At 57.1% G+C, this 27196-nt stretch overlaps 1 protein-coding gene and 1 long non-coding RNA gene across 3 annotated transcripts; one reads left to right on the top strand and one right to left on the bottom strand.

Annotated features, from left to right (window-relative positions):
• Positions 1-107: 107 nt before the first annotated feature.
• LOC308606957 lies at positions 108-7449 on the top strand. 2 transcript variants are annotated; one of them, XR_014013925.1, is made up of 6 exons: positions 108-628; positions 1465-1639; positions 2291-2560; positions 3283-3356; positions 3619-3718; positions 6111-7449. It is a non-coding gene; the product is annotated as an uncharacterized lncRNA (long non-coding RNA). The 2 variants fall into 2 exon arrangements; XR_014013926.1 differs by having other exon boundaries at positions 1465-2560.
• Positions 3714-27196, bottom strand: DOC2B (double C2 domain beta; the record flags this gene model as incomplete). The annotated part of the gene is made up of 9 exons (XM_081218474.1): positions 3714-4566; positions 5153-5249; positions 6033-6114; positions 10422-10579; positions 13209-13335; positions 13477-13586; positions 16014-16088; positions 19119-19198; positions 26824-27196. 9 exons carry the CDS (start codon positions 27194-27196, stop codon positions 4430-4432), a joined length of 1239 nt encoding a protein of 412 aa, XP_081074600.1. The 3' UTR covers positions 3714-4429.

Raw genomic sequence — 27196 nt, 5'->3', positions numbered from 1 at the left:
ATGGACTTGGCTCCTTTCAAACAGTGTCCATATTGGCAGCTTTCATCCATTCATTCAACAAATACTTACTCGAGGCCTGCCTTATGCTCAGTCCTGGTCTGGGGCTACTGTGGTAAACAAGACAGGTGTGGCCCTTACTCTCATGAAGGTTAGTGAGGGGAGAAAAGAATGAGCAAATACACAGGTGATTTTGGTGGTAAGTGCCGTGAAGAAAAGAAAGCAGGCTGATGCGGGAGAAAGTGACTGAGGTTGTCAAGACAGGCCTTACAAAGAGGTGACGCTCGAGACCTAGATGATCAGACTGCACCAGATCACCAGGCAGGTTTCTCTGCTGAAAATAACAGGATCCGACTCTAGTTAACGTAAGCAGAAAAGGAATGCACTAGAAGGATATTGGGTACTTCAGAGAATGGGCGGGAGGCCTGGAAAATTAGGCCAGCACAGAGGCGGTTGCTAAGGGAGGTTGGCCAGAACACTGACCAAAATCATGCTACAGCTGGTTCTTGTTAGGACCCAGCCACCGCTGCTCTGGATACTGACCTCGAACCCTGGACCCACAGGCACACCACCACCACCAGAGGGACCTCCAAACTGGGCCTGATCACCGCAGACCACAGGTTGTTCACAGGTAAGCCGGGGTTGCTCCCATCTCACACAGAGTGAAAGCCACAGACTTTATAATGTCGTCCTTGATCCGGTCCCCCGTTCCCTATGCTCTCATCTACCCTTCTCTCCTTGCCCCAACCTGCTCCACCCACATCGCTTTCCTTGCAGTTCCTGTCACACCAAGCCTGCCCCCACCTCTAGGGGCACTGGCTGTTCCCTCCACTTGGAGCACTTTTCTTCAAGTCTCCCCAGAACTGCCCCCTTCACCTCCTCCAAGTCTAAGCTCAAAAGTCACCTTCTCTGGAGGCCCACCACATCTCCCTATTTAAGCCCAGCCTCCCCTGCCCACAGGATTCCTTTATGCCTTTTTTTCCCTTGTCATCTTTTAACATGTTATGTTTACTGTTTATTAACTGTCTTGCTGATTAATCTGCCCCAGGTGCCTAGACCAGTGGCTGGCCTTGGAGTTAACATTCCAAGGCTGTTGGTTGGATGTGTAGATGATAACATGGCATAAAATGTCTTGGGAGGCATAAGTTTGAATCCTGGTCTGTCACTAACCAGCTGTGATTGCACAAACATTTTACCCATCTGTAACATGGGCACCTACCTCAAATGGATTCTTGGTGAAGAGTAAATGAGACAATGTGCAGAATAAGCCCTGGTTGCCGGGCTCTCGTTCTTTCCTGTTCACCCATTCAAATCTATTAAGATGAGTCTTCCAAGCCCATATGATCACAATGAACGTTTCCATTTACTTTGGATTATATGTTATTATAAATATTAACAAATAAGACTTAAAAAGGACATCTTCGGGTAGGTCAGACAAAAGTACAAAAATTGTGTGTGGGGCTGCAGTTTCAGGACTGTATCTGCAGCCGTCACATGATAGCAAAACGGTGGTAAGCAGTGCACGAGTCTGCGTCGAAGACAGCCAGAGTCCATGCATCGGGAGGTTCTCTCGGTTGGAGAAGGAACAAAGGGAGGACATGCTCGGGCCAGGAGATGCAGTTCCTCGCTCTCGCCACTAGAGGTCAGGAGGTTACCGCTTCAGGGTTGGAAGACGGGCCCGTGGGGGATTAGCTATTGGTGGCGGTGGGTGCTGAGACTAGGCAGGGGGGTGGGGTGGGGATGGCGGTGGATGCCACACCTGGTGACCCCCTGGTTATTGACATCTGACTTTGGAATGACTTTTTTTTTGTTTTGTTTTTGTTTGGTGTCAAATTCACCATCTTTGTGGGGCTGAGGGACCAGAGGAAAGATGCCAGCTTGGGGTCAAAGGGAGAGCTCACACTGCAGCTTCTCAAAGCGCCTTTTTCTCTAACAAACAGATACAACCTGTAAGGGGTCCAGAACAGTGCCAGGGTCCTAGTGAAGGTTCTCCCTGGGAGGTCTTCTACCCAAGTGCCCCATCCTCCACTCGGGCTAGCTGTCCAGGAGCCCCACCTCCCAGCCTGACTGTCCCTGTGGTCAGCTGGGACCATGTTTAAGGACCAAATCTGCTCTTGCACAGTCTAGGGCAGTAGAAGGCCTTGGACTAGGTGCCTGGTGTCCTGGGTTCTTATCCCAACTGGGTCCTGTGTAGGCCTCTTCTGCTTGCTATGTGTCTAACAAGGAAGTTGTACTAGGTGAGGCTCTAGGTGTACTTCTAACTTGGTCATTCAGCATTTCCGTGTGTTTACAGGGAATTCGTGAAGCTCCTCTCTGAATGAGAAACCTGCCCCCGCCCAAAAGGCAAAGCTAAGACAATAACCGAGTTCACCCAGACACAAGGTTCCTCATAAAGACTCAGCCTCTCTGAATCTCCTTCCTCATCTGTCAAATGGCGATGGCAATTAAACCCATCTCACAGGGCTGTGAAGATTCATCAAGACAACAGTGGTTGTAAAACCCTTACCACACACAAAGCCTCCTTAGGGAAAACCAGGACTCCCTGACCAGCAAAGTTTGCCAGGTACTGTATGGGGGCTGGAGTCCTGTTTCCCCTGCAAAATGGAAAAAGGCTGATGGGCACTTGGTGGGATTCACATGATCACCCCAGGCTTCAGATGGTAATGTGCTTTGTGTCTGCAGCATAAGGTCTAGCCCCAGTGCCCCTGTGAGCCCTGTACAAGCGTTGGTGTGGTGTCCAGAGCTCTGGGCTGGAGGTGGTGGGGCAGGGGCCATGGAACCTGGTCTGCCCCAGCTGTGGTAGGGCTGGAAGGCCTCAGGTAGATCACTTTCCCTCTCTGGGCTTTGTTTCCCATCAGTGCAGTGATGGGTTGAACACAGAAATTCCTGGGTTCTGCATTTTGTTCATCCAGCGTTCCTGAAGGCCCCTTAGTCGGCAGGAAAAGTTCGGGGCTTAAAGCCTGAGCCCAAGATTCTGATGCCCTCAACCCCCTCCTGGAGACCTTCACCCAGGGTGCAGGGGGCTCTCTCTTAGCTTCTGGAAGACAGAACCAGCCCTTCCCAGAAACGAGGTCCTGGACTGCTGCTGAGTACTCCTGAAAGGGATCTCAGTAGGGCTAGGATGCAGGGGCAGCTACCTGGGACTCCCCACTTCCCAACCCTGAACCCAGAAGGGCCCTGGGTGGGGGGGGAGTGGGGGAAGGGGAGAGGAGGGTAAGGACAAGGAGGACTTTTTGCTTCTTTTCATGCAGAGAAAAACAAGACTCTTTCTCTTCTTGACTGCAGCTGACCTGATGCTTAAGCTTGGAGCGAGAGGCAGGATCCATCCTCCAGCTTCCTCAGGAGGAGAAAGATCAAAGGTAGGAGAGCTGGGTCTGAGAACTGAACTTGACCGTGCACCAACATCAGTTTAAGCCACTTCCCCTATGTCTACAAGCCCAGTTGGCCTGGCAGCTAGGGGTGGGAGCAGGACTGAGTGCTGTTGCCCCTAACAAACCCTGCTCCCTCTCCCAGAGAGACCCTGGGTCCCAGACAGTGCCCCTGGCCCAAATCACCTTTCCCCTCCAGGCCTTGTATATGGTTCCCACTGCTTACACTGCTCTTCCCCCTTTGTCTGCCTAGAAACTCCACTCACCCTTCAAGACCTTGCTAAAGCATCACTTCCTCCAGGAAGCCCTCCCTGCTCTCCCAGCCGAGTCAGCAGAATCCACAGAACATGCAGGTGGGTCACGCTGGCCTTGGCATTCCTCACAACCCCATTGTAATGGTTTGTTTCCAGCTCCCTGACTAGATGGGGACCTCCCTGAGGGCAGGCCCTGGGTCTCATTCATCCCCAGGGGCCTGTGGAATCATTGAGTGAAGCGCTTGGCCTGTGCCCACGTGCACTGGGAGCTCCAGGATCTTTACCAGACTCCTGGCTCTCAGGTCAACTTTTTTCCACCCACCCAGTCATGCCAGAGATGGAACAGATGTAGTCAGAACCTCCTTTTGGGAATGAACTTTCTTCAGAGTCCTGTCTTGCCCCTGCCCAAACTCTCCTTCTCTTACTGCCCCTCTCCCTGATGGCACCCCCGCTCTCTCAGCCTGGGGTCCCCTGCGACTCACTGCTGACCTCTAGTAGGGTCCTTGTCTTCTGGACCGCCCCATCTACTTCCTCCAGGTGGGTGCTGAGGCCAGGGTCCTCTTCTTCCACGTCTGGCCCTCTCAGGCCCCAGGGGGCCGAAAGCAGGCCCAGCTCTCTGCCCCCGCTGTCCCTCGGAGGGGCTGCGCCTTCCATGGCCTCTAAACGGGGGCTGCAGTGGCTGTGTGTCCAAGCAGGCGTCCTGGATCTCCCCAAACTTGGGGGCGAGGCCCTTAGTGGCAGCTGAGGAAGCCCAGGGCCAGGCCTGTGCTGGGCCGGGTTGGGGTGGGTGCAGTGGGCAGGTGGGGTGGGTCAGTCGCTGAGCACGGCCCCCGGGAGCTCGTTGGTGAGCGTGTGCCAGCGCTCGATCCGCTTGTCCTTGTTCTTCAGGCAATCAAACCAGTGCTTCAGGCGCTCGCCCTTGGCATTGATGCCCAGAACCACGCCGCCTGCAGAGGGGAGCCAAGAGGCAGCCGGGACACGGTGACCTCTGACTCTCAGGGTCTCTCTGGAACCAGTACCCCCTGGCACCCCTCCCAGACTTTGTGCTCCAAGGCCAGACTCTCTTCCCTGCCCACCCGCTCTGAGGGTGGACCGTGGTCTATCACACTCTTGGAGCCCCCACCCCCCACTCCCCCAATCAGGGCCCAGGGATCCTGCTCTTCCTTTACCCAGGACCAGAGCAGTACCTGCGGAGCAGCACAGTGGCTTGTGTTGGTGCCAGGGCGGCTCCACTGTGCACAGCCACCAAGCCCATCAGAAATTTGGGGCCACAACGGCTCAGAGTCCAGCCTGAGGGGCTGACCATCACCTCTTACCCCTGCTCCACCACAGACTGCTGTGTGACTCGGCCAGGCCTCTTTCCCTCTCTGGGCCTCTTTCTCTGTCAGATGGGGTCAGGCTGGATCATGTCTATGGCCCCAACTTTCCCCACAGGCCAGGAAGGCGGGACTGTGGCCTGATTCAGGGCCCCTGCCCTTTGCTGAACCCAGGCTGGGCATGTTGCTAAAGAACATTCCCATCGTGTCCTCTCACCGATGAAATCGTTGGATTTTCCAATGTCATAATCCCAAACGGTGATCTCCAGGGTCTTCTTGGCCAGGTCCCCGTGCTTAATCTCATAACAGAATTCCTGGTGGCCAGAAGGGGAGTGTCAGGACCAATGACACGGCCTGTAAAGTCGGCCGGTGGCCAGTGCACAGCAGTGGATGATAACGGATTCTCACCCATCTCACCCACTTCCAGATCCTCGGGGTCCCCTTCCTTCTGACCCACCTGCCCCTTTATCACTGAAGCTGCTTTTCTCAGGATCCTCAAGAGTCTCCTTATTGCAAGTCAATGCACACTTGGCGGCCTTGGCGTGCTTGACCTCTCTTGGGTCTGATTCTGCTGACCACTCCCTTGTTTGTGGAACCCTCTCTCCCACCAGCTTCCAGGATCCTTCAACATCTGGTGTCCCCCTCGCTCCCTGGCAGCACCTCCTCGGCCTTCTCTGCCTGCACCCGAGTCACTCAGGCTCTGTCAGAGGCTCCCCTCCCTCATCTCGTTCCTCGGAGCTCCTCTTCAGCTGCACCCACCCCCTGGGCTGAGGACCTGGGTATCTATCTGTGCCCACCTTCCTGGGGCCACTCACATCCTCACACCACCCCCTCCACATCCAACATGGCTACATCCCATCAATTCAATCCTCCGAAGAGTTTTCCAGGCCTCTCCTCACTTCTGTCTGCACCACCTTGGCCTGGTTCAGCCTGGCCTCACTTCTCCCACCAGTCCTCCTACCCCACAGCTGGGGGCTCTCCTGTCAGTCCCTCCCCAACCTCCAGCTCCCACAGTGACCCTTCAAAAACCCGGTCCTTCCGGGGTCCCCTGTCCTGAGGGAGAGTGAGTGGCTCAGGGCTTCACCAGCCTCTCGTACCTCGTTGAACTCTGGGTTTAGGGTTTTCTTCTTTACCGCTGTCTTATGTTTGGATTTCTTGTCCACATCTGGCTTCAGGTATCTGGAATTATAACCAATCAATAGGCAGAGGGTGAGAAGACACTCTGAGTACACATGGAGCCAGCAGGGCTTGGAAGAGAGAGAGATTCCCAGGCCTCCCGTTCATCCTAACCATCGGATGTCCCCAGCACTACTCTGTGACAGAGGTGAGCAGTCAGTGCAGTGGGAGAAGCAAGTGGGTCCTTCATCACCTGGACCTCTGTTCACAGCCCATTCCTGACATCACAGAGCCCCTCCATCCCCTAGGAAAGAGGATCTTCTTTCTGGAAGTCTAATTTTCACAGCTCACATTTCCCACCAGAAAAACATTTTTAGCAAAGTTGGTCCCTTGCCAGAGCTCTTCTTTTTGTAATAGCAGATTATGGAGATAGAATTCACACACTATAAAATTCATCTTTCTCAAGTGTATAACGCAGCAGTTTGTGGCATAGTAGCTGGGCTGTACAGCCACTGCCACTACCTCACTGGAGCTTTGAGGACGGAAAAAAGGCCTTTTGGGCAGTGACAGCAGTGCTTCCTGACGGGAAGGAGGGAGAAGCCCTGCTTGCAGGCCAGCTCCCTCCACGGGCACCGGTCAGCTCCTTAGACTTCGACGCAGAACAGCAGTCTTCATCTGGGGACTCACCCAAGGTCACACAGCTGCTCAGCACAGGGATGGTGCTCAGAAGCCAGGCCCTCCCCTTTGCGAAGCTTCTTGCCCCGTCCCTGCATGGACACTAGTAACAATTGCCCTGCTCCTGCTGACAGGACCACATCTGTCTCACCCACCACCAGCTTCCTGGTACCCAACTTGATGCCTGGCACTGGGTGGGATCAGTGAACATAGAACGTGGCACCTCATTATTGCTTTTCTGTGCACTTTTTTGAAAAGTTGTGATTGTTATTACATAAGAAATACTGGTTCATTATAGAAACACTAGAAAATATGTATTAACAGAAGTTGGGGGTGGAGAGAGAAATGAATACACAGGTCTGCACAAAAACCTGTTCTTTAGCAGCTTTATACAGCCATCAGAAATTGGGACGACCTGACGGACGACTACTTGGCAATGCAGACCTACAGACCGAGCTCCGGGCTCAGGCACCACGCAGCTGGCTCCCCAGAGCGTTAGGTCATATAGGAGTTGCCTTTGTAAGTCAGCCTGGAAAAGGCAAAACTGTCGCAACAGAAAACAAATCAATGGTTGACTGGGGCCAGGGGACCTTTCTCGGGTGATGGTATCTGGGTCTTAACCATGGTAGTGGTGACAAGCTTGTGTCAGTCAGTCACTCTTCAAAAGGGGAGAAACCTACTGGATATAAATTATACCTCAATAAAGATGACTGTTTAAACAGGTTGGGGGGTTCCCTTAAACCCTCACCCAGAGATGGTGAATTTCTGCATTCCTTACAAGCTTCCATGCACTTCTTGACTCATCTTTGCCTGTTTTACTTTGGGGGCGAGGAGGAGGGATGGGGGCGGTCCTGCACAGTGGGAGTGTCTCCCAGCCCTGCCTCCGGAAGGCCCTGAAGGGACGCTGTCCCAGGCTCCCTCAGCGCTGCACAGCCAGTGTCCATCTAGTGATTCTCACGAGGCCCCAGCTAGGGGTCATCCCCTGTCCTGCCCGCAGGCCTTTGTCTATGCTGTCTCCCTGCCTGGAGTCCCTTCTCGCCTCACCTCACCACTGCAGGGGAGCTTCCCGAGGGAGTGTGGCCTGTGTGGGCGAGAAGTGCACCCTGGCCACGCTCCAGGGGCCCGCCCATGGCTGCTCACCCTCCCTAGCAATCAGCACTTCCTCCTGCCTTGGCCACCAGGGCTCATGGAGCCTCCCTACCAGTGCCACCGCTGGTCCCTTCTGCGCAGCGACTGCTGCTCACCTGAGGCCCCTAGAAGACAGCAGAGGGCTGGAGAAGGAAGGGGTTGCCTAGGGCAGCACAGCAAGTTGCTTTGCGCTTTCTCAGTGCCCCTGGGTGTGAGATAGAGATGGTAACAAGTACTGCACAGGGCTGCTGGGGGGCTTCAAAGAGGCCTGGCACAGCCCTGGCACCCAGCAATTACTCGGTATGTGTTAGTGATGATTGTTAACCATCATGAGACCCTGAAGAACTGGACTTGGGGTCAGCTTCCAGCCTGGGGAAACTGGGGTAGCTGTCATCTGGGGTGAAGTTTATAAAGATGATAAGGGTGCCGACAAAAGACCTTGGCCCATCTAGCTTTGCCCCTCAGCATCCCCCACCTGGCACTTCCATGTAGCTCTCTTCTCGGGGCCCCAGATGCTCTGCTCGGAATCTTACCTGTGCCTTTATTTCCCCTACTTTCAGCAAAGAGAAGGCCCATGGTCCATGAAGGGGCCTTTCAGAGATAGGGAGCTCTGAGGAGGCCTGAGCAGCAGCCCGTGCAACTCCCCCAGGGAATTTCAATCAGATGTAGGGGTTTCTAAGCTGCTGGGGCCTCCCTCTGATACAGGGGGACACCCACAGAGCTGTCTGTCTGAAAGGCCCATGGCTGGAGGGTGGGCCCAGCAACTACCACACCTGTGGCAGGGGAAGCCCCAGACACGGTGGACAGGCCCTGCCAGGGCTACCTCTCCCTGGCTGTGGGAGGTGGCTGGACCCTCTGTTGTACCAGGTGAGACCCTATTTTCTGGATAACCCAGCATGAGACCCTGGAACTCCTATCAACTTGGCAGGTGGGAACTGAGCCCAATTTAGAAATTTCACACCAGCCTTCCCTTGTGGCACCGTGGTTAAGAATCTGCCTGCCAATGCAGGGGACACGGCTTCGAGCCCTGGTCTAGGAAGATCCCACATGCCGTGGAGCAACTAAGCCTGTGCGCCACAACTACTGAGCCTGCACACCTAGAGCCCGTGCTCCGCAACAAGAGAAGCCACCGCAATGAGAAGCCTGTGCACTGCAACAAAGAGTAGCCTCCGCTCGCCGCAACTAGAGAAAGCCCAGCGCGCAGCAACGAAGACCCAATGCAGCCAAAAATAAATAAAATAAAAATTAGAAAAAAACCCTCTAGCATCACAGTTACAGGGGGAGGCACCGTCCTCCCTCCCCAGAGACAAACACTACAGTATCACACTGGTGCCCCCCACTACAGTTTGCTTTGGGCTCAGCATAGCTCTGGCCACGTTCATTCACCTGGTCCTCATTTATTCACTTCAACCGCATAGTACTCCACTGTACACAGATGCCACATTTTATTAATCTGCTGATGAACACTAGGCTACTTCCATCTTACCGCTATCACAAGCAATGCTGCAAAAGCAGCTTTACGCCAGGGCCTGGGTCTCTAGGATACAGACCTGGAAGGGAAATGATGCAGCCACAGGGCGTACGCATCTTTCTAGGTTACCGAGTATCACTTCCCTCCACTGTCTTTAAGAGTCTAATTGTCTTCTGAGCTATTACAGCATTTCCGTTCCCAGTGGTCTCTGATCCGCTGGAAATCACTGTCTTGCTAAGGGTTGAAGTTGGGGCCCAACATTGTTTTTTAAGCAGAAAACCAGTAGTCCTTGTGATGGCCTCTGTCACCTGGGCCTCCTTACTGTCCCCTGAGGCCAGAGCCATCCCTGCTTCTTAACTATCTTAAACCCTCTGTCCCGTTCCCTGAGCAGAAACACCTCCTTTCTGCTGAGCCAAATTCCTCCCCAAGTCCCACCCTTCAAGACAACCTCACTACATCCATCTTTTGTTTGTGGAGCGCACCGAAGCACAGATGGTGGTCACCAAAACACAGGCTTTATCCCTCTCCAAACGGGATTTATCCCTCACCAGCTCCTGCCTGAGCTAGGATCACAGCCTGTCCTGACCCAGGTTCACGGCTCTGGGGCCCCGAGTTAAGTCTCTCCCCAGTGCTACCAGAAGCCCCACCTGGCAGGGCTTGGTGGACCCCTATCTGTGTCTGTGGTACCATAGAGCACTGCCCACATGTGCCCAGCCCTAAGTCCTGATGGAGCCCCTTCACTGGGTCTCCTGGCCTCCTTTCCCCTCCTCCAACCTGCACACAGCCTTTCCTGGGCCCCATGACCACAGAGAGACCTGAACCAAACATCAGTAGATAACTGCTCTCTATCTGCGTGACTGGGCTGCTACTCAACTGCTATGGACGTCAGTTTCCTCATCTGAGAAATAGGTTTGGCCAGATTCAACCCACAGAGTTGCCCAAGGAGCATAGAAGAGTATGACCTCGTGGGCACAGCACCCCCGGTGCTTCACACAACTACTTGCCACACGGACTACTGATCTCGATGCATAGACCTCCCAGTCCCTGGAGGTGAGAAAGTGAGGAAGGAGGCGGCTGGCCTGGGCCGCACACTCACGTTTTCACGTAGGGATCCGAGTAGCCGTTGGCGTCCATGGCAGCCAGGTGTGCGCAGCGCACAATGCCGACCAGCAGGCCCTGCTTCTGTGAACTGTACTTGAGGGAGATGAGGATGCGGCCCCGCTCCTCCAGGGACTTGTCTTCTGTCTTGTCCACCTGTGGGGCAGGTGGGCGGTCACTCAGCTGTCCTTGCCTGCTCCCACCTCTCCTGCAGCCACGGGCCCAGGCCAAACGGAGCCCGGTGGGTGGTGAGGGGTCACCCTGGCCCTAGCCCCCTGGAAGGTGCTTCTTGGAGCTTCTTAGGCACATTCCCAACCCCAGGGGGAGCTAGGAGGCAGGTGGGGTGTGGCCTAGGCCTGCCCTGTCTAGCGCCTGCCTCGGATCAGACCTCAACTCTAGGCCTCACTGTGTGGCCTCCCCACCCCAGCCAGTCCACTGAGACCATTCCTCACCCTCCTGAGACCACCTGTTTCTACCTTCCAGCTGCTACTCACCTGGAACCCCTTTCCTTTACCCTCTGTCCACCCAGCCTGAGCCCTATGACTCCCAAAGGCCCCTCCTAGGTTTCTCTGCCAGGCTCCTCTTGCACTCGGTCCCTCTGCTCTTGACTGTTCGCTGCCTGGCACTAAAACGGCAGCTTACGTGGCCCCTCATGGGCAGGGGCCATGCTTGCACCTCTCTGGAGATGGGGCTCCTGTTAGGTGACGGAAGGACTACCTTCCCCAACTCCCACACCCAGAGCAGACATGGCTAGCTGATGACTGCATTCACCCTGAGCTCAAATGCAGCCTCAGTATCTTCTCAACACAGCGCTCAGGCAGCCTGTACCCGTGGCTCAGAGGAGGCGGGTGAGATTTAACTACCTGCCAGTTGGGCCTGGGGCTTTGTGTATATGATAGCCCCACTAAACCATGGCTCTTGTGGCAGTTGTGATGTGTGAAAATTAAACAGTATAAATGAGCCAGGATACTTTCAGCTGTTTTTTTAGGGTAGGATATATTTTGGATTGTTTCACATGAAGACCATTGAACTGGGTATTGTTCAGTATTTACGGAGAACGAATAAGGTTTACAAGGCTATGTAAAATCTAAAAGGTATCATCAAAATGAAACTTTACTGCCGATTGATTATCCTGAACTGCACCCTTGTCATTGTGGGTCCCTGAACTGGACCAATGAGATCCTAGCAAATTCAAGCAAGGCTAAGCAAGTCCCTGATCACACCTGGTGCACAAGCATGCATGCTTTCACGCACCTCCCCGTGCATGAAACAGGTGCTCACACATGCATTCCATGCTCACACACGATTCACACACCACACAGGTGTTTGTTTACGTCAGGGATCAAAACTCAGAAACACAACTCCAGCAGGAGTTGGTGTTGCCTTTTATAAATGACATATATCATTTGGAGAAACTGGGTCACCTATGGTTAGTGACTAATAATAAAATTAAAAAGGTTATCTCCATCACATATCTATGAGTGGGAGAGAATGTGATAATGGAATACAATTTGCTCAACTTATGCAAAAAGACAGAGCTGGGCTTCTGGGAGGGAGGTCTGACCTCAGGTCACTTGTTCCAGGCCAGGCTTCGCTAAGCATGTGTCTCAGGGCCCTGTGGAGGAGGGGTACAGGCACTCGGGGGACAGCCGCTGGACTCTGTCCTCTTGAGCTTTCCCATTGCCCAGACCTCTGGTAGGGTATCGTCCTGGGGAGGGGACTGTACCCTGAATACCATGCAGTCCCTGAAGGCATAGGTTTCTTAGGGTCCCGGGCCTTGGACCTCTTGGCCAACCCCTCCCCGGCCCTTCTGAACTGGGTGAAGGGAGGCCTGGGGAGGGGAAGGAATGGGGAGGGGAAGGGGGAGGGGAAAATTGCTCAGAGACTCTGGGAGGGCTCAGCTGCTGCCGACGACCAGGGGGCAAAATTGGTTTTGACGTTTTCAAACAATTGCAATTTCTAGGAAAGAATGATTTTCTGTCTCCTCTGGGTATCTCACAGGCACCTCACGCCTAACGTGTTCCAGCTGCGCTCCGAGCACCCCCAGCTGCTCCTCCCATGGTCCTCCGCATCCCAGTTAATGACCCTTCATCCTCCCAGGTGCTCGGGCCCCAGGCCTGAGGATGCTGATCTTCAGCCCTCCTCCTGCCTCCACTGCTGCCCCGCCTAGGCCTGAGTCCTGCTCCTCCCTCCACCCTGCTAGTCTACCCACCCTGGCCTTCCACTCCCTCCCACTCTGAGGAGCCTGTTAAAATGTCCTCAGATGCCTTGGCCCCTGCCTAGCACCCTCCTGTGGCCCATCTCACTCAGGGATAAGGCCAGAGTCCTCCCAGCCTCCCCAACCCCCAACCTCTGCTCTCAGCTCCCAGGACCCCCTCCCCTCGCTCGCTCTGCCCCTCTCATTTGACCTCTTGCCTGTGCCTCCCACAGGCTGGGCGCTTTTCCATACAGGGCTTTGCACCTGCTGTTCCCTCTGCCTGGAATATTCCCTGCTCGCCGAGTGAGCCCTCCCAGAGCACCCGTCTAACCCACTGACCCCTCTCATGCTTTCTTTCTCGGCCCTGATCCCTGCTGAACAGACTATCTGTTTGGGTCGTTTATTTCATTTTTGGTCTGTCTCCCACCCAAACTTCATGAGGGCAGGGAGATTTATCTGTCTCCCCAGCACCTGCACTTGTGCCAGGCACATAATAGGTGCTCAATAAATGCTCCTGGCCCTGCGCTCACGGCAGGGTGGGCCCTGGACGGCTGCAGAGCCCACGACTGGAGGCTGTGGCCCACTCACCGGCAGCTGCTTCTCCAGGCAGATGCTGAACGTCTTGGTGTGGTTGGGCTTCAGCTTCTTGAGGGGCACCCGCGTCTCCCCGATGAGCTCGTTGTGGCGGAATTTGTCCTCGTCACACACGGAGATCCTGGAGGGCAAAGGGGCCTCTCAATTTGCTTCCAAAGTCAGTGCGGATTTGCAGGCGGTGGGCTGGGGGGTGTGGGGAGGGCCTGCCCTGTGGACAAGGCTGGGTGGGGTGGGGGAGCCGGCGGGCCGGGGTCTCACCCACCGCAGGGTCTTTCGGATCATGTCTTCGTCTGTGATCCCGTAGTAAGTGAGGGTCTCGTTCCACGTGGGGTTCAGAGTGTTTCGGAGAGTTTTCGTTCTGAGCTTATTTGCCTGGAGAGAGCAAAAATGATCCTCTGAGTGTCAAAGAGGGTGACGGGCAATGTAATGGCCCCAAACACATCCCAATCCCCGAGATCCCGTGCATAAGCGCTCTTCCCTGGCAAAGGGGGATTAACGCTGTTGTTAATCAGCTGACTTTAACATAGGCCGACTGGGGACTTCCCTGGCGATCCAGCGGTTAAGATGCTGCACTTCCAATACAGGGGGTTTATCTGGATGATGTGGGTGGGCCATGTCCCATGTCATCACAGGGCCCTTAAAAGTAGAAGAGGGAGGTGAGAGAAGAGCCCAAAGGAGCATGACAAGGGGAGAAAGTCAGAGAGGCGACACCGGCTTTCAAGATGGAGGAAGGGGCCATGAGCCAAGAAAAGGGGGTGCCTCTAGACGCTGGAAAGGAATGGGAAATAGCTTCTCCCCTTGAGCCTCCAGAATGGAACGCAGCCCTGCTGACACGTGATTGTAGCACAGTGGGACCTATGTCGGACTCGCACCCTGCAGAAGCGGAAGGTATATGAGATTTGTGGTGTCGTAACCCAGCTAGTTGGTGGTCATTTGTTAGCGCAGCCCTAGGAAACTACAACAGGAGAATCCTGCCTCCCAGGTGCGTGCCCAGGTGTGTGGCGGGGGGAGGGTGTCTGCAGGAGGCGTGGTCTGGGCGGCTGGGAAGCCTGGCTTGGACCTAGATTCTCTCCCTCAGCCTCCTCGCCTTCGCTCAGGCTAGCCCCTGCCGGGAAGGCACCTCTCCTGGAGGACGCCTGGAGGACGCCTGGAGGACGCCTGGGGGCTGCCTCCCCTCCTTCCTCAGTGCTTCCAGAGAGCTTGGTTCTCAGACTCCTTACCTGCCTTGCCCCCTTCAGACCCTGACTTCCGTAGCCGATTCCCTTTGATGTCCGCCACAAACCGGCCCAGGCTTTGAGGTCAGACAGCCCTGGGTTCAAATCCCAGCTCCACCACTTACATAAGCTCTGTGGAGCCCAGTGGGTTACTGACCCTTTCTGAGGGTCAGGCTCCGGGGCGTAACACCACATCTCTCTCAGCCTGGTTTTTACGACCTTCTCTATAAGGTGCTCTATAAAACTGCCCTACAAAGGAATCTATCCTATAGGGGGTCCCTAGGATTCAGCAGCCAGGTACTGCCGACTTGAGGTCCCAGGAGTCTAGAGACGCATGGTCACTGAGCCCCCGAGTTGGGCCCCTTCCACTGGTCGCATGGCCTTCACAGCCCTGGGGGTCCCCCCTGCAGCATGAGGACAGAGAGGCCTGGAGTGGGGAGCCTGCTCCTCCAGGTGTAGTGGGAGGTCCACTGCCCTTTCTCCTGCAGCCCTGCCTTCCCTTCTGGGATGGCGCCCCTGGACCAGGGGGAGCCCGGGCCCCAAAGTTAACTCAGGCCCCAGCAGCCTGTGGCTCCTCAGCCCGGGGTGGCCACCTGGGGGTGGGACCCCCCAGTTGGTCTGCAATTGTCCTGAGCAGTGGTGGGGGAGGCCCTCTGCCCAGGGGGTTGCCCCCACTGCTGATTCTTCCTATCAGGTCACTCGAGGGCCAGGAAGGAACTCCCCAACTTTGGCTTCTAAGAAGGAGGCCAGGACAAGAACACCAGCCACTGGGCTCTGCTGCTCACGCTCCTGTGTCCTGTGTCCCCTGTCCCTCTGCCTCCGCCCAGGTCTCTACTTGGAAACAAAGCTGCTGGACTCCAGTTGAGTCCCCCCTAGCATGGGGTCTGCCCTACTCACCCCTTGAGATGTCTGTGGGCTAGGGAAGGACCCAATTCTGAAAGATGTGATCTTCCCTCCCATGACATTACAAATAAAACTACACTGAACTGTAAGACGTATGAAAGGAAGTCTCATCAAGTTCTGATCTTCTAGTGCTGAAGGCCACCTTGATGCTTTTCATAGAGAATTAAAAAAAATTTTTTTTTCCCTCTCCTTTCATAGATGCACCTGTTGGGCTGGTCTGCTTGTCAGGTCATCTGGTACAGGAACAAGGGTTCTGTAGTCAAATAATTTGGGCAGTTGCTGACTACTCCATCCCCCTTGTGGGGCATCACAGAGCAGCCCATCAACACATTAAAGGCTCTGGTAAGTCCTGCAGTAAAGAAACCTGTTTAACAATGTTTCCCAGTGTTATCTGGCCACAGAACCCTTTGTTTACACACAGTATTAACGTCCAGCTGAGAGTGTTTCTTATAAAACGCTAGCCTAGAAAGTCTCCCAGGGAGTTTCCCCAACTCAGTAGGCAGGTGGTGCTGACTCAAGGTCCCTGGGAGGCCTAGAGGGTGTGGGGGTGACTGGGTGCTCTGGGTGGAGGTAGAGTGAACCCCTCAACTTGCTTGGGCTCTGAGTGGGTGTGGGAGCTGTGGGCCTCCCTGGGTGCCCCAAGCCCAGCCTGGGCCCCAGTTACGACAGGCAGGCCCCTTACCTTACTGGCTCCTGGCAGCAGGTGCAGCTTGACATAGGGGTCTGCCAGCCCATTGTGGTCCATTGGCTTCAGGCCCTGAGCAGAGGAGAATGGCAAAGGGTGTAACTGGGGGCTTGGGGACACAGCTGCCAAGGCCTCCAGGCACCTGGGTCAGCAGGCATCCCTGCCCCCTGGGCCTCCTGGCTGGGTCCATTCACGACCCTCTTCACAGAAGCAATCCTGCCCCACACCCCCAGAATGGGGGGTGGCAAGGAAGGCTCCATGCTGGTGCGATCTCCCCCCAACCCCCCACCGCCCCAAACGTCTGGCCCTGGGCAGGCGACACGGGGTGCCTTTGTCAGATCAGCCTCTTTCTGTTTTCCTTATCTTGGAGGCCAGCTGACTCACTTTCTCTGAATGAGGCTCTCGTTCTCCTGCTGTGGTCAGGCCTTTCCTTCCTCCCGATCCCCCTTCTCCCTGCTCCCCATGCACTGCAACTTCCCTCACAGACCCTAGGCCCTTGTGACCCTCTGTCTGCTCATCCACACGCTTCCCTCTGCGGCCACGGGAAGACGTTCTGTGTCCTGGAGACCAGGCTCAAGTTCTCTCTGGCTTTGCCACAGCCCCCTGCCAGTCTGTGTCCCCAGAGGCCACACAGGCTGGCCGGCCATGGAGGGTCCCTCCACAAGGTGGCACCCCTCACTCACTCAACCACCAGTCAAGTGTGCACAGCCAAGGAACTCACGGAACCATAAACAGACAGGGGCCTAGCTGACCTCACGCTCCCGGGACGGCACACGGGGATGGAGGAAGGCTGCTGGGGCACGTGTGGGGTAGAGATGGCAACCTCACAACCTCATTCAAAGATGAGCTACAAGTTGGCTGCTCATGACCAGCCCACCTCCCCCACTTCCCAGGGGAGCTGAGGCTCTTCTCCCCCCTCCCCACCTTGGTTCGGAGGAGCTCCCAGGTAGGGGCTGAGATCTGAGGTGGGGTCTTCCAACTTCCAACCAGCACTGCTCCGCTACTGGGAAGGGGCCCACGGGTTTTAGAGCCAGGCTGGCCGGGGTTCAGGTCTCAGCTCCTGCACTTATCAGCTGGGTAAGTGGATGACTTCATCTGCCTCCTGAGCCTCAGCTTTATCATCTGTAAAATGGGTTAATAGTCCCCACATCTCAGGGTTGTTGGGGGAGCTGAGGAGGCAATGCTGACACGGGGCCTGCTGGTGGGGCATTTGCTTCCCCCTTCCCCTAAATGCCGGGCCCCTTGGAAGATGCCGGAGAAGCGGCTGAGGGTGGAGGCATCTGAGCTGTGCCGGGAGCTACCTGGGCTCCAGCTCTGCCCTGCTCCGTGGGGCCGGCTCCAGGAGGAGGCTTGGCCGGGTGGCCCTGCGTGCACCGTGGCAGAGAGGCAGACCTTCCCAACACAGGCCTCTCATCCCACCTCTCATCCTTTTGCACAAAAGTGGAACTTTCCAGTTCTGCTGTGGATATGAGTGCCCGTATGTGCGTGCGTGCGTGCGGTGCGGGGTGGGGGGTGTCTGCTGCCAGGCCCTGTCCTGCAGGACAGGATTAGGTACTGAGCACTCACTCATTTAATGCTCACAACCACCACATACGCGGGGATGATTAACCCTATTTTACAGGGCAAACTGAGGCAGCTGTGCTCACCTAGAGGGAGGGTGGCTCACCTAGAGGGAGGGTCCAGTGCTGGGGCATCTGGCATCCTCCCAGAGGATGCCTGTCGGCCTCAGCCTTCCTACCCCCTGGGGCTCCTCCCCACACCCCACACCCCAGCCCAGCCCCAGCTCCTCCGATGCCTGCACCGCCCCCTCCCCTGCAGAACTGGATCTAAGCAGAGGATGAACTGGAGAATGTGGGAGCGACCATGGCTCGGGGTCCTCCCATCCCCCATCTCCAATGCATTGAGTAATACAAACCCAAGTGGACACACGCGTGTGCACACACATACACACACACACACACAGTACACCCACATAGCCCATCTAGAGCCTGGGTAGGGAAGGCGGGGCACATAGCACAGGAGGGGCCTGGAGTCTGGGTGAGGAGGAGAAGGGACGGCTCTGGCCCGAGCAGCCTGGCAGCCAGTGCCCATTCCCAGTCCCCAGGCCTGGACAACCTCTACACAGCTGGGTGGAGGGAGAGGGGAAGGGGTCTGCCGGGGCCGTGCACCCTGCCCTCCACCTCAGCACAGCCGGGGGTTATCAGATTCCCAGCTCTGTACCTAGGGCAGGTCTGGAGCCCTTTCGAGGAGGGCAGGGAGGAAGGCAGGGCGTGCCCTGTCACAGCCCGAGCAGCTCCCAGAGGAGAAGGCAGGGGCGGGGGTGGTGCTGGCCCAACAGGGACACTGCTCACCCCTGCCACGGCGGCCCAGCCACGGCGGCCCAGGCCGGGTGGGGCACAGCCGGGGCCGAACCAGGCAGCCTGCCCCTCTGGGTGAGCAGAGCCACGGGCAGGGCGGGAGGAGGGGCGGAGGAGCTCGCGGGTTGCGGTGCTGGTGGTGCGGGGCTGGGCGCGGGCAGCGATGCCGGAAGCTCCTCGCTCTGAGCCGGGCCCAGGCCCTTCCACTGCTCTACCGGGAGGTCTACCAGGCCGCACGGCTGCCCTTACCTTGCGGGAGAGCATCAGCTTGGGCACCTTCCTCCCAGGGGGAGCGTCGCGGTGTGGGGACGAAGGGAACAGCGTGGCTAACAGAGCTGACGGGGGCCAGCCCGGGGCGGGACCAGCGTGGGGTTTACAGACGCCCACGCCTCCACCCAGAGAGCAAGCTCAGGCCGGTGCGACCAGAGACTAATCCCCCGCCTGGCGCGGCGTCAGCGTCCGGAGCCTCCTCGGGGAGTCCGGAGGCACCCAAGTCCAACCCTTCCTCTTGGCCTGCAGGACAGGCCTGTCACCTCCCCGCCCGGCCTTCCCTCCTTCGACAGCTCCCCAGCTCTGGGGCCTCTGTCTCCTGAAAGCTGCCCCCCACCCCCGTTCTCTCCGGCTTCTCTGTTCTACTCTTTCCCCTGAAAGCCTCGCCGTAGGGGAGGCAGCTTCACCTCAGGAGCAGCTGAGATGACTGAAGCCAGAACTCCCTCCCCGCCGTCTGCACACAGGTGGGGCCTACCTTGGCCTTGCTGATGGTGCAGTGGAGAGCGTTGTTCTCCTGGTCGTAGAGCAGGCTGAAGTCCAGCGTGCCCAGGGCGGCTGCAGACAGGGAGGGCTCAGGTCACGCCGGGCCCACACGGCGGAGAAGCGTCAGCCACCCCTGCGCGGCCGGACGGGGTGCCACGGTGACCGCGCTGACTGCCACCAGCAGAGCACCTGCTGCATACCGACCCCCCCAACCCTGGGGAGGAGGCTCGGGGGCGGGGGGGTTAGGCCCGTCACCTCCAGACACCGCGAGCGGTGAACTGAGAGTCAAAGCCGGGCACCGGGCCCCTGACGCCTGCGCCGTGCCTCGCGGCCCGTGGCTGGTCCAGGGTGGGGCCACGTGTGCTGCGCGCTCAGCTAAAGGGGTTCCTGTCCTCCTGCTGCAGCCACCGGCCAGGGCTGTACACCCCAGCTCCCCCTGCCTCTTAACGGTCCCGGGGTGTGCGAGAAGGCAGAGGGGTCAGGCTCTGCAGCACTGCAGGCCCCGGCCCGGCCGACTGGCTGGCCCACTCACCAGCCGCCAGCAGCACTTGGGGTTGCGGCTCCCTCGTCTCCCTGGTCCCTCGGGAGCCCTGGGCAGGGTGTGAGGAGCGAGCCGGGCCCGCATGCTGCTAACCCCAGCCTCTGAAATACAGTGAGTGATTCCCGAGGGCGGGGAAGAGGGCGCAGCAGTGACTGGACGCAGCTGCCACCCTCGGGCGTGATCACACGCGGCAGCTGTGGCTTTTCTCACCGACATGGTTCCCGGCCTGAAGGCTGGGATTCTGGGTCAGAGCAGACCTCAGGGGCAGATCTCTCCCCTGCGAGGTACACATTCACAGCATGTCTTCAGAAGCCCAGATCCTCCTTGCAGGCTGCTGGGCTGGTCAACTGGCATCTCATTCATTCATTCATTCATTCATTCTTTACCAAGTGTTTACAATATGCCAGACTCCGGGAACGAAGGTATCAATAAGACAGGGTTCCTGCCCCGAGGAAAGCACAGCTTAATAGGAGGAACAGATGAACAGGGTTGGTCAGAACAAAGCCTAGTGGGCCAGGACTGATGGAGGGCTCAGGGGGGACGCCTGGTCTGGATGTGAACTTCCTGGAGGAAGTGACGCTTCACCTGAGCCATGCAAGACGAGTAGGGCTTGGCCAGTGCACCTTGGGGCTGGGGGAAGGGGCATTCCAACCACAGGCCAACCCAGAGGGTGGGGGGCGGAGTGGTTGGAGCGATGCTCTGGGGGAGGCCAGGGATGCCCAGTGTGGGTCTAGAGCAAACCACAGCCTGCTGGCCGAGCCCAGCCACTACTCGTCTCGCACCCCAGCTTCTAACACAGGGTCAGGCACACAGCTCAGTGTCTCTGTCATTGTCTCGCGGGGGCACCCGTAGGGTGCGAGACCTGCCCTCTGACATCTGACCCTGGGTTCATATCCTGGCTCTGCACTTCCTTGCTGTGTGACCTTAGACAGTGTATCTAGCCTCAGTGTGCCTCAGTTTCCTCATCTGCAAAATGGAGACACAACAGCATCCACCTCATGGCATTGTGCTTTAACACCATGCCTGGGGTACAGAAAGTACTCAGTAGACAATTATAGAAAGAGCAGATCCATTTAGGTGATTCTTCTAGATAACTGTACTTGCCCCTCTGAGACACTTTCTGGAATGAACTCATTCCGAATTGGATCACTCCCCTCCCAGCCTTCGTGAGCAGAATACACAAATGGTCACACTTTTCGGAATAACCTGAGTCATTGCTATGACTACGGTTACTGTTCTGTGTGTCAGAGTCCCAGCCCAGACACAGAAGGGCATGTGAGATGATTCCTCCACTGAGGGATCCCAGGTGGCCACTCTTCTTTGAGGTTTTCTTCATTTTTTCCGCCTCCTCCTTTGCCATCAGTTTGAAAATCCTGTTAGAGTACTTGCCCCTGGAAGCACAAACAGCTCTCTCTCCTATTCACTAGTTACTTGTTTCTTCTATGAAACCAGGTGAGAATACTTGTTAAAATTGTGTCTAAACTAAAAGTCAATAGGCCATGGGACTTCCCTGGTGGTGCAGTGGTTAAGAATCCGCCTGCCAATGCAGGCGACACGGGTTCAATCCCTGGTCCGGGAAGATACCACATGCCGCAGAGCAGCTAAGCCCGTGCGCCACAACTACGGAGCCTGCACACCACAACCACTGAAGCCCACACGCCTAGAGCCCGTGCTCTGCAACGAGAGGCTACCGAAATGAGAAACCCGTGCACCGCAACGAAGAGTAGCCCCCGCTCACCACAACTAGAGAAAAGCCCGCGTGCAGCAACGAAGACCCAACGCAGCCAAAAAAAAAAAAAAAAAAAGTCAATAGGCCTTGAGTGGAGCCTAAAGTCCTTTTCCCTGAGCAGAGCATGCGTGCTTTAGTCCAGGTGTATCTGGCCTTTTGCTGCCTGTATCTTAGCTCCCCTCTGTGCGGGTAAGCAGGTGAGGTGCTGTAAGAGAGTGATCTATCACCACGTCTGTAACAACTAATAGCCATGGGCCCAAGCTTCTCCAGGCCCAGGCTTTTGTAATAATAGTCTCTAAAGCTCTTGGCTTTGCGCGACAGTAAATCAGTCTGCTGTTCCCTTCAGACCTAACCTGTGGCTTGTGCCCCCCAGACATTAGCCTCCTGCCTCCTGAGGGCAGGGACCATGCCTCGGCCACACCTCTGACACCAGCAAAGAGCAGATGTTCAATCCACACGGCCAGTCCATCCAAACCAACTCATTCTCCAGCTTCGCATGGGAGCAGAGATGTGGTGTGATGCTCATCTATTAAAACAACACAGTCCACGATCTCTGCCCGGTTCCCAATTCCAGAGAAGGACAAGCCAGCAGACAGAGTCCCCACTGGGAAATTCAGCTCCAGGCGGGGAGAGGGGTCCCTCCCACTGGCTCTACAGACATCCGTGTTTAAGGAAGGCCCAATGCTGCTCAGTGAAACCAACACCGGTATTCGCTTCCCAGGAAGGAACAGCAAGCCCAGTGCTGATTGATGAATTTCTTTGAACTCCAATGCAAGTTTTATAAGAAATAATAGTTTATAAATAGAAGCTCAGTCACCATTTTTAGAGACTTGCTGGTGGTGGAGCTCTCTGAGAGGGCTCATCGCCCAAAGTCTTTATTTCCTATTTGGAGAAATGAGGCTCAGAGAGGGGAGGTGATTTGGTCAGGGTGGCACAGCAGAGCTGGAAGCAGAATCCAAGCCTCTTCACTTCCATCCTGATAGCTTCTGCCTTAAAGCTTAGTGGCTTCCAAAAATTTTTTTCTGCTGCTTTGTTTAGCTGAACTCTTGAGAGGGTGCAACGGAGAAACGAAAGAGAGAGAATAACAGAATTGCTCTTGGGGTGTGGGGAGTGGGAAGGGCTCAGCCACCGCCCTGGAGGAGCCTCTGAGTTGAAAACCCCCCGGGCTTGTGCAGGCCAGGCGGGCCCCGAGGGCAGGTGAAGGTGCTTGTCTGTGTGAGCCACAGGGTCCTGTCCTCCAGCCACTCAGATCACACCTCCTGGCTGAAGTTAACAGCCTTGGATAAATAATGAGGCTTGGTCACTAATGGGCCTTTGAGAGTTGTCACCAGCTTGTTGATAATTATAGAGCTTTAATGGGGCTAATTCAGAGAAAATCAAGCTCCAGCCCCTGTCAGTTCCTCTAAGGCAGCACATCCCTCTGCTCTGCTGATGGACAGACAGCATCATTTTGACCTTGGTTTGCACCTGGACTTTCCTCACCTGTACACCCTTGGGAGCAGGAAACCAGCCCTGGTTTTGTTTTGTTTTTTTAAGAAAAATGTCAGCCTCTGAAGTAGTTTAAAAACAACAACAACAACAACAAAACCATGGCAAGAACCACAGAAAATGATCAAGCCTGCGTCGAAAGCATTTCATAGTTGGGGAAACTGAGGCACTGACCAGGCGCTGCAGGGGGTACACAGAGGAATGAGCCACACATCATATAGCCCTGCTTCTCGGGAGCTCAGAGGCAGAGGGCTGGGACTTTTATAAACCTATTAATTCCCCTGCCTTACATTGTTCAAAAATTTTCCACTGCCATCTGGACTCGGTTCAACCTCCTTGGTGTGGCATTCAAGGCCCACTGTGATATGGCCGCTTCGGCCTCATCATCAGAGGCCTTTGCCCCTTGCTCCAGCCACTGGACTCTTCCTCCTTCCACTAAGCCAGGCTGCGTCCTCCCTCCTCCCAGCCTCAGAGCACCCTCTCTGTGGGGGAACTCTGTGCAAGCCGGTGCTTCCCATTTGGGTTCCTGACTCCCTGTCCTCACTGCTGGGCTGCTTGTGTGTCATGGTTTCCATGAACTCCCTGACGGCAGAGATCATGTCTCAGGCATTCTGGAACCTCCACACTCAGCAGACACCTAGTTGGTCTTATAAGGTTAAATGCATAGAAATACGGTCCGGGTAGAATATGACTTGGCTCCAAGGAAAGGGAATCACAGCCAGTGGGCAGAGGGAAATTATTCGAGCTGAGGGACTTCTGGGCAGGCCTAACGGCGATTCTTCCCCTCCATCCTTGCTCCAGGTCTCTGTGGGGATCAGTCCTGACCTAGCCCAGGGTGAATCATGCAGGGGCAGGTGTAAGCATGGGCAAGAGATGTAATTCTGGCCAACGAGACAGAAGGACAGATCTCCTGGGGACTTCTGGGAGAGGCTCCCTCACTTTTAAACTGAGACATGGGAGAGGAAACTGATCCTTATCAAATTTAGGATCTTACTGTTACATGTGATGTCTGGACCTGCAGCAGCCACCTTGAACCATGAGGGAGGTCAGCCTAAGAGGAAAAGGGCATGGCCATGTGGAAAGATAGAACCATCACCACTGACGCTGCTGATGAGCAGCTGCATGAATCTACCCCAGTGCCACATGACCTCGACACTCCTCACTGTTTAAGGCACTCTGAATTTTTTTCTGTTACCTATAACCCCCAAATATCCTAGTCATTACAGCTTTGAAGAATGGACTGTTTCCACGGGTGGAGATTGGGTGGGAGGGGAGCAGCACATGCGGAGGGTGGGACATAGGACCCATCAGGAGGGCAGCAAGCAGCGGAGTCCAGCTTAGCCAGGCTGCACTGTGGACCACTGGGAGGGGAAGGGCACTGGGGGGACACTTCTAACTATAACATTTCTGCATCTTCTCCCCATCAGCGCTCCTCTATTAGATCAATTTGGAACCTGTCAATTTTGTGCTTATGCCTTGAGGTGAATTAATAAAGGATGGGCTTTAAAGAGAAGGAACAAAAGGCCGAATAAATAAACAGCACTTCACTCTTGGCCTTGGACAACAGAGCAACCGTCCTAATTTCTTTTTGTTAGAACAGACATAATCCAATAATTAGGGCAGCAAATAGCATAACCCTGGCTAAAGCTGTAATGAACCATCTGGCTTGAATCATTTAGGCTTATTGTGGGGATCTGGTTGTCAGAGCTGAGACGGGGGTAAAGCCTGGAGTATTGGGCAGAGAGCAGTTCTACCCCGGAACCTGGTCCCCCCATGGGCAGGAGCCAAGATTTCTGTGCTCCCATGGTGGGATGTTTGTTCGGCCACTGAGGGGGTCTAAGCCCAGGGTGGCTGCCCCTTGAAGGGAATGAGGGGGCCAAGCTGGCCCTGGCTCAGCCACACACCGTCCTCCTTGGCTCTTTTCAGCAGAGTGCCCTGGTGACATGGGTGTGGCCAGCCCATGGTTCAGGCTGGCAAGGCTGTGTCAGACCTTGTACCGCTGACCTCAAGTGCGTCTGTCCCCTGGCAGGACAAGGAGCTCTCTGGGTCCGGGGCCCCAGCCCTGTTCCCTCTCTGCTGCTAGGAGAGTGTTCTGTGAAGACTGCTGAGTGGATGGACTGAAGATGGGGCGCTTTCGGGTCCCCTCCTTGCCTGTGGGTTCAGGGACAGCCAAAAGAAACAACCAGATTTCTCACCTCTTAGCCGTATGTCATCAGAGGGCCCTGGGTGGCACCAGGAGGGCCTGAAGCTCAGGCAGAAGCCCTGCCCTTCTCGCTTGCTCCCTTGGCATAGCGGGAAAGATGCTGGAAATGGGAACAAGTTCCTCACCCCTTCTTCTGGAGCTGGCTGAAGATTCAGGACATGCAAAGGGGTGACCTGAGTCTCAGTTAGGGCCTGCCCAAAGGCACAGCAAGTGAGGGGGTGCACCTTGCCCAGGGTGCCAGGAGTTGGGGGGGGTGGTGAAGATTAAGGGCACAGCCCGGAGGGCAATAGACTCTCCCGACCCAGTTTCCCCAGGCCGGCAGGAAAGTGGACGGAGAGGACTGCTCCCCATCCCCATGCCCAGAGGGCAGGGCCTCATTATGCCAGACTTTGGCCAGAGGGCTGTGGTCCAGGCCCGAGAAAGTGCAGAGCAGGCAGCTTCCCAGCACAGGCCCGGCTCAGAGCGACCCACGGTCTGACAGGCCTCCTCCCACTTGCACCTCCTGGGCTTCCCTAGGTAGGGTGATGAGAGGTCGGGCCCCACCTCTTCCCGCAGTGGTCACCCCCACTGTCAGCTTCCAGAGGCACATTTTATTCTGGGGGAAACTCCAGACCCCCAACCTGAGGCCCATGTGGGCATTCAAGCCAGACGCAGCCACCCTCGCTGCGCTGCGCAGGGGATGGGACCCGGGGAGCCTGGGGGAAGTCGGCGAGCGACCCCTGCCCCGGGAAAGGTCCGCCTCCCAGGCAATGCCGGCGTCTGACTAGGGTTTTCCACCTCTGAGAGTGACGCGGCTGGGGCTACAGCTGGGCTGGGGGCCTGACGAGCAGCGCTGCCCCATCCCCACCCCAGTCCCGCGTAAACCCCTCCCGCACCGCCCGGCGACCTCTTCGTTCTCGGTTTCCCCTCCAGTCCCTGCGCGGGCACCCTCAGAGCCCAGAAAGGCGCCAGGAGCGCCAGCCGGCCGGGCCTCGGCCCCGGAGGCCCCGGGAGCCCTGGTGCTTGCCTACTCCCTGGGGCTCGGGGCTCAGCCCCGGAGGAGGAGGCGCGGGCTGGGGTGGGGGACCCTTCCCGGCCGGGGAAGCGGGTGTAACAGGTGGGCGAAGGTCGGCGACCCGGTCGAGCGCAGCGGCGGGACCAACGGACGCGGGAGGAGGAACCACCAAGGTTTCTCCAAAGGACAAGCGGCCCCGCGGTCCCCTGGCCCTCGGCCCCCACGCCAGCCAAGCCGCCGCGCTCTGCGGCCGCCGGCCCCACCAGGGAGGCCGCCCGGCCCGGAACCCGGGCGCCCTCTGCCTCTCGCCCAGCCCGACCCTCGGCCGAGGGGCCGGTCCGCCGCGGGCTCAGGAGAGGGGAGCGACCGCGCGGTCGGCAGCAACTGGTGTCTCCCCGGGGCGCAGTTCCGCCCTGCCTGGGAACAAAAGCCGCCGCCCGCGCCGGGGCTCCCAGCGGGCGGGCCGAGAGGGGGCGCGGCGCGGGCTCCGGGGAGCTGGGCCCCGGAAATGGGACACCCCCGGGGGGCCCCCAAACTTCCCACCTCTCCGATCTTCTCGGGGGCTGTGTCGGGGCTGTGTGTGCCGGGCGCGCGGAGAGCGCACATCGCGGCCGGGGGTAGCGACACAGCGAGGGGTGTGACGGGGGAACCGAGATCGCGGGGGATCCGAGGGCGGGCGAGGTCGGGAGCGCGAGCAGCCGCGCAGAGGCGGGGGCGAGAAGCCGGCGGGTGGGAAACTTACTGCAGTCGTCGGACTCGTAGCCGTCGGCGTCTGGCTCGTCCTCGGGCAGCTTGGCAGGCGGTCGCGCCGTGCTGCGGCCGGGGCCGGGGCCGGGGCTGGCGCCGTAGGCTCCAAACAGCTGGTCGACATCCTCGTCGTCGTCGCGGGCGCCGTCGGAGGGGCTGCGGCGGCCCGCGCTGGCCGCGGCCGGGCGCGCGGGGGCGTCCGGGGGTGCAGCGACGCGGGGCCCGGCGTCCGGCGGCAGGCCCCGCGGGAAGCGGGGGAAGTAGTCGGAGATCTGCTTGATGGGCCGGATGGGGCCGGGGCACACGTCGATGGCCATATGCTCCTGGATGCTGATGGTCGCCTTCTCCCCGCGCCGCCGGAGGGTCAT

This window comes from Mesoplodon bidens (genome assembly GCF_964165515.1).
Source record: "Mesoplodon bidens genome assembly, chromosome: 19".
Lineage (NCBI taxonomy): Eukaryota > Metazoa > Chordata > Mammalia > Artiodactyla > Ziphiidae > Mesoplodon > Mesoplodon bidens.
The sequence above is the reverse complement of the archived record's forward strand: the minus strand, read 5'-3'. Positions and strand labels throughout refer to the sequence as shown.